The sequence below is a fragment of the Lentinula edodes genome, assembly GCF_021015755.1.
Source record: "Lentinula edodes strain Le(Bin) 0899 ss11 chromosome Unknown C8R40scaffold_33, whole genome shotgun sequence".
Taxonomy (NCBI): Eukaryota; Fungi; Basidiomycota; class Agaricomycetes; order Agaricales; family Omphalotaceae; genus Lentinula; species Lentinula edodes.
In genome coordinates, this window is record NW_025764339.1 from 525,301 (window position 1) to 535,167 (window position 9,867).

The window sequence follows — 9,867 nt, forward strand, 5'->3', positions numbered from 1 at the left end:
AATGACAGAACAGAACCGAACTCACTCAGCTCCCCCTCCAGCCCCCTCCCTGGTCCCCCTTCCTTGAGCTTTCTGATTACGACTGTATATATGTATGTACTTGTAGTATAAAAGGCCATGGACGAGGTCACTTTGTTTTTCCCAACTTGCCTGGCGCAACTCACCCTCCTATCAATAGTATACTGAGTACTCGAGCTGGTCTCTAACTCTATCCCTTCCTCCCGTACAAAAAAATCCATTTTCCAACCTTTGTTCCAAATGACTCAAGCTACAACCTTCCTCCTCTTCCTCTTTATGCTATCTTTTTCCCGTTCCCCCTCATTTCTAACATCATTCTTCGGAACCAACGCCCTCCCAATCGACCTACCCACGACGAATTCTTCGAGCACCAAGTCTCTGGGGAGCCGTATGTTCACACCCGAGAACGCGAAACAGGCAAATTTTCTTCTAGGGTACACTTACGTGAATACGGTGAGAAAAAATCCTTATGCCTTCATCTGCAGTCGCTCATCACTCATCCATCCATCCATCCATCATGGTTCTTCTTGATTCTGATATTCTCCCATCCGTTCACTGGTCCCATAATTTGGTCCTACCCCTTATAACACATGAATGAATGAACCTTTGCAGGAGATCGGCACAGACTACAACACCGCCACTCAGTTCACCGCCGCTCATCATTTCGAAGAGGGCCCATTAGGCAGCGTTGGGAAATATCTTAGTCCAAGACCTGCACAGGTACATGAATTGATACCCGGAGCTACGATGGAGGTAAAGAACTTAACCCGCTTCTCTGATGATGATGGATGATGATAATAACATCACTTTCAAAACAGTGTATCGCAACGGCGAAGAAGGATTTGGTCATGAAATATGGACCGGTGAGTTTGAAACATTATTCCTCTCTCTCTCTCTCCAACTGCCAGCCCCACAACGACTCTGCGCTGACATGTTTATCATTCGTTGTCAAACTAGGTATTCGTCGATGCCGAAGCCCTCAAAAATCAACAAACCCTCGAAAAATACCTCACCGAGCACAAATTCACCACCCGTTCCTCCATCCTCATTGCCCACACCCCAGATACCGAGCGCAAAGGAGAACTAATGATCTTCCTCCCGGGGATCTTCATCTCCACCTCAATATACAACCCCACTCACCCCCGGCCTGCGCTCAACTACCTCAGCACCTACGTGTATTGCCGCCCTGTGCAAAGTAAGCACAACACAGTCCTCCGGACGTTTCGATGGAATTTTATAGACTATTGCTGACGTTTTTTTGGTTATTTGCTACTTAGTGATGGCCCACCAGCCGTTTAGAGCGGTTGCAGCATGGGAAGAACTTCAGCCTCGGCTTTGGCCGAAGGGGTTGACTACTTTGAGTACATTGAAGTACCCGGCGGGGCACTGAATGGAGGTTCTTAGGGGGGTACTGAATTGAGTGTACTAGTAGCTGCTCGTAGCCTGGAGCAATTATTATGCATTGGATTTAATCGGATGGATGGATGTGATTCGGATCCGATACTGTTGTTCCCCTAGTGCTGGACGTCAGACCTTCGGCCTTCTACTTCGAGTAACTTCGAGGAGGTGAAAGGATGGATGGACAGAGGTGAACGATCTCAGGGACTAGTGTTGATGGTGGACGCAACTAGAGCGTGAATGACGACTACGTAACAATCATATAGAGTACAACTCGAAGGTCAACAAAAGGAACAGTGAAGATTGACGAAAAACTCATTGATCACACAAGAAGATTTTAGTCTTCGACAACAAGGCCACGGCGTGAATTAGCTATCCTCCTACTCGACAACAATAACTTGAATCTACCTCCCTAATGTGCCGGGTACTTCAACGTACTCATGGTAGTCATCCCGTTTACCCATAATCGAGGCTGAAGCTCCTCCCATTGAGAAATTTCTTTATAAGGCTGGTAAAGCATCACTTGATCAGAAGAAAAAAGAATACAGTCAGTCTAAGATTCTAAGACGACACAAATCATCCCAACTCACTTTCCACAGGTCGACAATTCACATAAAAGCCGAGTGAGTCAACAGCAGGCGCGGGACGTGCAGGGTCATATCCCAATGTTGATATAAAAGTCCCCGGGATATACATGATCAGCTCTCCTTTTCGTTCAGCCTCTACGGTGTGGGCAATCAAGACTGAGGATTTGGGACTGAACTTCTTGTCGGCGAGATATTTCTCAAGCTTCTGTTGATCATTGACAGCATTGGCTTCGACGAATATCTATATAACATCCAGTTTAATGATTGTGTAGTAGGAACAATCAAAATCATCGTGGATCGAAACGACGAATACTTACCGGTCCATATTTCATCACCGATTCCTTCTTCGCAAATGCCACACACTGTCAATTGAAAGATGAATAATCAGCAATTGAAAATCTTCGTTGTGAGGGGACTAGGAGGTATTACCTCCATCGTATGTCCAGATTTCAGTTCATGTGATCTCGAAGGTCGTGGACTAAGATATTCTCCGACATTGCCTAAAGGTCCCTCTTCAAAATGAACAGCGGTGAATTGGGTAGCTGCGTTGAAATCTGTGCCGACATCCTACAAAAAAGAAATCCAGCATGAAGCGACCCAACAATGAGAAACGCAACCTCATTCGATGTTGAGAGTATAGCTCACCGTGTTAACATAGGCATACCCTAAAAGAAAATCAGCCCGCTTCACGTTCTCATGCGCATCCATATGACTGTGCCGCGATGGCGAGCTCGAATTCGTCGCGCTTGAGTCCACATGACTGTGTCGCGATGGCGTGTCTGAAGTCGACGCAGAAGATACGTCGATTGGAACTGCGTTAACCCCAAAGAACGAGGATGAAAGGATAAGCACGACAGCTGCAATAGTCTGGAGTTTGGAAGGTACGAAGGAAGGAGACATCGGAAGGTTTGTTATGGTAAGAAGAGGATTAGAAATCAGAGACCAGCTCGAATAAGAGGGAGTATGTGTTTGCACCAGGCAAATTGTGGAACTGGACATTGATCGTCGGGGGACTTTTATACTGATGTACAGACGGCAGGAGGAAGAACTCCAGGTAGCTTGGTCAAGGGACGCCAAGAAAATAATCGCGGGAAGGGTTGAGTTTTCCTGACTACGAAACACTTGTATCTCAAGTCAGTGAGACGAGTTTTCGGTACTGAATGGAACATACATCATGTCTTGTCGTTTGATTTTGATTTGAAACCTAACCGGCACCCTCTAAGCCTCCATCCAATGTAAGATATTCCGGCCTAGGCCCCCGTAATGAGTCCACATTCCTAGATAACAGGCGAGGAAATTCTGAATCCCTTGGCGGATTGGGAATGATAGCGAATGATAGCGATCCCGCTGTCTCAACCCTGTTGAATGATTTACTCGGGATAAAGATCCCTATAGTCTTCTTCTGCTTCTTTCTTTCTGGCTTCTTTCTGTATGACATTCAAGCCATGCGAGCCTGTCGCAGGTAAGCCTGTACGAAGCGAGGTAGCCATCACACCTGACAAGGAAAAAAACACAGGTATATGATTGGGATACAATGCAAACAGCCATGAAACGATTCAGCTCACTGATAAATGCCAGCAGATCTTCTTGGAAAATCGGGTCTGTAAGCCTTGTTCGGCTGAGCAGGGCGCGAGTCCATACCGATTCACTAACGGAAAGAAGATGAGAGAGAAAGTACGAATTTTGCCTATAGTCACACATGAGCAGTTCGTATAATCTCGAGCATCATCGTTGAGCGTACTGCAAATCGAATAGTGTTGGTCATTGTTTGACATCGCTCTTCAGCGGAGAAGAAACCTGAACATGACTTACCTCGTACTTATTGGCAGTCTTCAATCTTCCTCAATCTTCCCAGCTTACCCCGGATCGCTATCAACCTTGCACCATCGCACGAGTTTCCTCACTGCGTCACAGCGTCTGTTTCCTAAAATCGCCATTATTCGCGTCGTTTATGTCGCCGCATCCTCGAAATTACCTGAATAAGACAACGAGACGCGCCGTAAATAAAACCAAGTTGATTGTGGTCAGGGTGAAAGTAAAGACGATTGTCCGACTCCGGCCCGGGCCAAATCAGTGGTCTGAATCATCCTTGACCTCAAACCCTTCCAGCTGAAGCGCGTCAGTTCACTGAACTCGCGCGCATGATACTTTCGAAGTGGCTTTCGAAATGCGAGATCGGAGCGACCGCTACATTGAATTCACACTGGCCCGAATTCTTTACAAACGATAATACTACTTTCATTATTTTCACTCACTGTACTGCTCATTTATCTCTCGACTACGTATAATGTACATGAATCTCATTCCATTCAAACCTTATCTCAGGCGGAGGATTTGCGGTACATAAATTGATTCTATTGCGTCCTAACGCAGAAGGGTATTGATACAATTCTTGTGTCAAACGGGAGACGCAGCAGGACGCAACCCCTTCCTTCAGCGTACCTGCAGCCATCTGCAAAGGACTGTTGGAATGCATTCCGATATTCAGCCGGCTATTTCTATTTGCATTGGAATAGCGTTTCGCTGTTGGACCACCTTTTCCACTTGGGAATCTTTTCCCTGCCACATCAATCGACGCTCTTGTAGGATACCGATATCTCCTCGATTCTTGGGTTTGAACCAGAATGGAGGTGAATTAGCCGGCGCTATCATCGCATACTAGCTCGTAACGGGACACCGCGATTCACAATATCCCATTACTTCCTTGTCCTGGTGCCGCTCTGAAGTAGGATCTAGGGACTAGTATGCATATGGTAACAGACAGAAATTCAGACCACAGTCGAAGCTGGCTGGATGCCGCGTGCCTCCTGTTGCCTCATACACCATAGTTCTCTCCAAGTTCCTTGAATATTCCTGATGTAGAACTCAAAAGTACGTTCTTTGCGGTCCCCCCGACTTTCATCCTTGCGAGAGAGGCTGAAATGTGACGGGATTCCATGAGTTCTATGGGAACGCACGAGGGTTGATATGGGTGATAGGGTAACGTATCTTGAAGTCGCTAACGCTCCGCATGATTTTCCTGGATTCGAATTATAGAGTCGGAGAGGAACTTTGCTTTGAGGGAAATTGCACGATGGGCTGACATGGTCCTATCATAAATATTCTAGAAATTATGAGCGGTAGTGGGAAGTAGTATGCTGTACATAGTGGGACTGATAAAACCTGATCGATATCTATCATGAGCGCCCTTTCTGAACTAAATTACCACTCCACTCTTTTTCTCATCAACCACAACCACGACCCACCCTCTAAGTTCAACTTTACTACGTACCTCAATACTCTATCGACATGTCTGAACATGTACAAGGTGGAAAAGGTGGAAAAGGTGGAAAAGGTGGAAAGGTGAAACCCCCCACTCGGTACGATGCCATTTTGTTAATAGCTCTTCTGTAGGGTCTCGGACAGGGCGGTACTCAGCGTCACCGTAAAATTTCTCGCCACAGCATCACTGGTGTGTAGCATTTTCCAATGAATCCAATGCGCTATGATTGACATTGATCCTCCAGTAATCAACAGACCTACTATCCGCCGTCTCGCCCGTCGTGGAGGCGTTAAGCGCAATTCTGGACGTATCTACGAAGAGACTCGTGGTGCCCTCAAGATCTTTATGGATGATGTTCTCCGTGATACCGTCGCTTATACCGAAAACGAAGATCGGTAAGCTCCTCTAGGCATACACATCAGTGAATATGTTTTGGATGACGAGAAATCACAAGTAAAACCGTGTCTGCTCTGGATGTTGTACATGCTTTGAAGCGATCAGGTCGTACATTATACGGTTTTGGAGCTTAGTGAGTGTTGCTTTCTTCCTATCCGCGCGTTGACCTGGAACTCTTCCAACTAGATTTACAACGATATAGTAATATACGCGCGAAAGATAGTAGGTTTTGTCATCCGGACGCTATTGTCCTTGCCGTTTCCTCATCTTGTCCTACCCGTTGATGAGCATATGGATCAGCCTCTGTAACATCGACAGTCACGTACCAGCTCTTGCGTATCGTAATTCTTCATCGTAATGAGGGACATGACGACACCCTTCGGGGGATTCATACTATCGAGTTGGCCGACACAAGGAAATTTGAGGTTTGTTGCAGGTTCACAGTCCGTCATATCCCCAATGAGATGGAAAGCGATTGGGAAACTGGGCCGTTCGACGGATTTCTTCGCAGGCTTGTAGAATTCGACTGTCAGATCAAAAGAATCCTTCTCGCCCCACGCCTTCGCTACAGCTTTAACGACGACTGTGATTTGTACATAGACTTCATCCGAATAACTCTCTGTTCCATCATTGACTTGTACCTGAACACGCTTGCTCGATATATCGGATTCTCCGGAGCCGATGGAAGAAAAGGATATCGTGGATCCGGTTGAGTTTGCTTGAGACAAGCTCGGACGTTGTGGCACTTGGAGGTGGGTTTCATTAACCTAGTTGGGGTGCATACGTCAAATTTTCATTTCGTCACTACTACTAGGTTACAATAACTCACAGGTGCAGCATATACAGTCGCGACAACACATAATGCAAGAACAGTCCAGATAGTAACAACACGCATGGTAGGGGATTTTCAGTTTCTCGGAAAGCCTGAGGTAGCTGTGAATTCGTGTTTAGTAGAACGAAGGGGGACTGGACTTGTCGAAAGCAGAAATCAGATACGGCGAGGGATAATTTCTTTTGACCAGCAAAAGAACACAAGGTGGGTCAAAAAGTCGCAGAAACTGATTCGCTTTCCTCATTGAATTTATAAGTAATCATGGGTCCGCGTGCAATTCGATAGGTTATGGAGGGCATAAATGACTCGTTCCAGCCAACTTCAAGCTGTTCGGCGGCGGTAACTTACGGAATCGTATGGGAAGGTACGGAAGTCTGCATGGACGCGGAGCCTCAGTCACGTATGGCGATGTTTGAATGGGCCATCTTGTGAAGGTACGCAACAAGGCCTCGTCATGACATCATGGGACAGTGTTCGCAGCAGCGGCAGTTTCAGAATTGGAAAGCACCCCCCTATCAATACTCACCAGAGGGATTTCCTTCCTCTGCCATAAGCACACAATCATCCAACCAGTGTACATTTAACTTCGAGGATATAAATTGTTCCTAGTCTTCAACTATCTTCAGGCTCAGGTACGATATGCATTTCAGTTGCACATATGTAATTTGTCCATCCCGGAAACCTAGTGCAAAGCTTTAGCATAACCAAGGTCTAATCCAGACTCACTAAGAATTCACCTAGCCTTAGGGTGGAGAGCAATCACATCACCCCCTCGTGCTTCCTGAGAGAAAATATGTTACTCAGCAATTGTGTCATGGTAGTTAACAGGAAGACACCGACTTTGACAAAGAGATCTGGCCAATGCAGGTTGATACAATAAATCTGAGGAACCGAATTAGACAATGGCAAGTGGATGATTTTATATCGGGTGTTTTCAACCATGAAACCACTTGACTGCTCTCCAAAAGCCTCCTGTAAATCAACTTCTGTTTGTTTTCCCTCGTTGTTCTCTCGTAAAATAGCAAGCTCAATCCATGTCCATGTCCCATCTTCCTTGCTAGCTGCTAAATCCATAAATTGGAATAGTAAATCCTTGTAGATAATTAATTACATACATGTAAACCTTTTGCCTTGGTCATGGCACTTGACTTCAATGCAAAGCCGCTGGAGATGCTTCTCACTAGAACCCTCTAATGGCAAGGATATGAGATAAGGGCAATCATTCTGCTCAGTATAGGATGCAGGAATTTGGTTGGAATAGGTGTAATGTGTAGTACATGTCCACTGTGTGGGTGGTGTGGACTTGGTGAAGTTTGTGGAAATTATATTTTCAGAGCTCTGGAACTCATTGTCTCCAAAAATTGTGAGAAACTGGTTCATTCGCATTTTGTAGTGTTCCAGCTTGTCCATAAAAGAGTCCTTGATATTTTCTGAAGCACATGCATAATATGATGTGAGCTGCTTGATTCCTTCAACTGCGATATTTGTACACTGAAGTGTGTTTAGAATGTACACCCAGGATATATCACAGGATTCAAGTAGTTCTATAATCACAGCATCAAGCTCCTTGGGTTTGGTAGGCAGTCCCTCTATTGCATGCCTCAACCAGAATTTTGAGGCATAACAAAGCTCAGGAGGAATGCTGGATGGCAACTGAGGTGGCATTGTAAGACCTGGGTCAAAATGGGTCTTAGGGTAGGTTTTGGTATGCGAAGGTTTATGTTGTAGCGTGCTAGGAGCAGGCTGGAGCTCGAAGGGAGCTACGAGAACCGCGACCGAGGACGGGAATGACCTAGTAGTGGTTGGAACGACGAGATGGTGACCCTTGTGGGGTTCCTAGGAGGTCCAGGGAGGTCCCTAATGCGTAGGGAGGTTCAGGAAGAGTGCGGGACCGTACGATATTGCGTAGTAGGAGTTGTACTCGCTAGAACGTCAATATAGGATCGAGTAGGTAGTTTATGCAACTGGGGCTCGAGGGTGTAAGCTCCCGAGAAGGGATACGCCAGGGAGGGTAGGTCCCTGGGGGCTGGGGTTGAGGATGGTCGTCCTCGAGTGTGGGAGGTGGTAACGGAGAAGCAATACGTAGTTCGACGTGAGGGGTCGCTTCGACGTTACCTAGACTGAGGTCCCGAAGCTTACGAAGTAGCTAGGGAGCTCTGGGAGGTTTGGGGAAGGGTAGCTCACCAAGCGGGTAGGCGTTGGGGAGCTTTAGTAATGTTCGAGGGAGCTCGGAGACTCACTCGGAAGGCTTAGACTTGAAGTAAAAGCGTATATTCGATCGTATAGACGATCAGAGAGACGATAGACAGTAGTAGAGAGAAACAGAAGTAGAGAGACAGAGAGTAGAGAGAATTCCGTATAGGTAGCAGGTACAAAGGGACAGGGACTGGACCTATGTAAAGGGTGTGTGTTCAAAATATACCAAGCTGGGCTTCTGGACGCTACTGGACTGCTTAAATACGTATAGGGAAGTTAACAAAGAGACATAGTACGAAACGGGCACTTAATGGGGTTTCTAAGTACATCAGGACGGACAGGAGGACGGAATGATGGGCGCATGTGCGGGGTTCCAGGACCCTGTCGTGGAGTGGTTCGGTTGCATTGAGGGGAACTAAGATTAGTGGAGGTTGTCCTGGCCGTGAGGAGGTTTGCGGCGTTGGGGGTGTTCTCAGGGGTTCAGAAGTGGTTGAGGAGGTAAGGGGGGCTGAGGAGGTTGGGAACTACGTCAAGGAGCTTATGGGATATGGAATTTGGGGCGAGGCATGACATTACCCCCCCCTCTACTCCTCCGAGCCTCCGAGGAGGTTGCTGTTGTCGTCAGGTGCTTTCCACGTGACTCGACTTTTTTCGTTTATAAGTTCGTTTCCCGTTGTTTTTCCAGCATCTTTTCATCGTTGTCCGAGTCAAACTCGATCTACTATGAGCCTCCCCTCTTCCAGTGCCGCTACCGGAGCTCCCAACCCCGTGCCACCACCGGTATCTTCCCCATCCCATCCTACTTCCACTGAACCGACTGCAGATGCCGCTATCGATGAGCTGGCTAATACACTTGAGGAGCCTCCTCTAGGACAGTTGGCTCTGTTTCGTTCTGTTTTCGGCGTGGGTGTATCGTTGGCGAGATATATCGTCGACGATCCCCTTTGGCCGTTGCTCGCTGCTGCTGGGCTTCCTTGCTCCTTTTGTATTAGAGGCAAGAAGGAGGCAAACTGTTCAGTCGTCCCCCACCTTGCTCGTTGTAGTAACTGCGACGACAAGAAGCCCTGCGTCCTAGGTCGACTTGCTCGGTTTCGTTACTTCGCACGTAAGTGTTCCCGCGACCTAGCTTTTGCTCGAAGGTTTCTGGAGGTGCATGGGGACCCGGGTCAACGAACCCG

At 47.1% G+C, this 9,867-nt stretch overlaps 5 protein-coding genes across 5 annotated transcripts; 2 read left to right on the forward strand and 3 right to left on the reverse strand.

Annotated features, from left to right (window-relative positions):
* Window positions 1-487: 487 nt before the first annotated feature.
* On the forward strand, window positions 488-1,408 carry C8R40DRAFT_1173977 (uncharacterized protein; the record flags this gene model as incomplete). Its single annotated transcript, XM_046232105.1, has 5 exons — window positions 488-568; window positions 631-771; window positions 837-881; window positions 976-1,213; window positions 1,296-1,408. The coding sequence occupies 5 exons, from the start codon at window positions 488-490 to the stop codon at window positions 1,406-1,408; spliced, it is 618 nt and encodes a 205-aa protein (XP_046083332.1).
* A 420-nt stretch (window positions 1,409-1,828) lies between these two features.
* Window positions 1,829-2,903, reverse strand: C8R40DRAFT_1072006 (uncharacterized protein; the record flags this gene model as incomplete). The annotated part of the gene is made up of 5 exons (XM_046226414.1): window positions 1,829-1,914; window positions 2,007-2,244; window positions 2,321-2,365; window positions 2,433-2,570; window positions 2,649-2,903. 5 exons carry the CDS (start codon window positions 2,901-2,903, stop codon window positions 1,829-1,831), a joined length of 762 nt encoding a protein of 253 aa, XP_046083333.1.
* A 2,493-nt stretch (window positions 2,904-5,396) lies between these two features.
* Window positions 5,397-5,795, forward strand: C8R40DRAFT_1053297 (histone-fold-containing protein; the record flags this gene model as incomplete). The annotated part of the gene is made up of 3 exons (XM_046224837.1): window positions 5,397-5,454; window positions 5,510-5,660; window positions 5,720-5,795. Coding segments are annotated over 3 exons (285 nt in total), but the record flags the coding sequence as incomplete, so codon positions are not given.
* Window positions 5,796-5,904: 109 nt separating this feature from the next.
* C8R40DRAFT_1173981 (uncharacterized protein) lies at window positions 5,905-6,556 on the reverse strand (the record flags this gene model as incomplete). The annotated part of the gene is made up of 3 exons (XM_046232106.1): window positions 5,905-5,934; window positions 5,988-6,428; window positions 6,491-6,556. 3 exons carry the CDS (start codon window positions 6,554-6,556, stop codon window positions 5,905-5,907), a joined length of 537 nt encoding a protein of 178 aa, XP_046083335.1.
* Window positions 6,557-6,982: 426 nt separating this feature from the next.
* Window positions 6,983-7,615, reverse strand: C8R40DRAFT_1118952 (uncharacterized protein; the record flags this gene model as incomplete). Its single annotated transcript, XM_046228710.1, has 2 exons — window positions 7,180-7,615; window positions 6,983-7,125 (listed from the first exon to the last, which is right to left on the reverse strand). A coding segment is annotated over exon 1 (310 nt), but the record flags the coding sequence as incomplete, so codon positions are not given.
* Window positions 7,616-9,867: the final 2,252 nt, after the last annotated feature.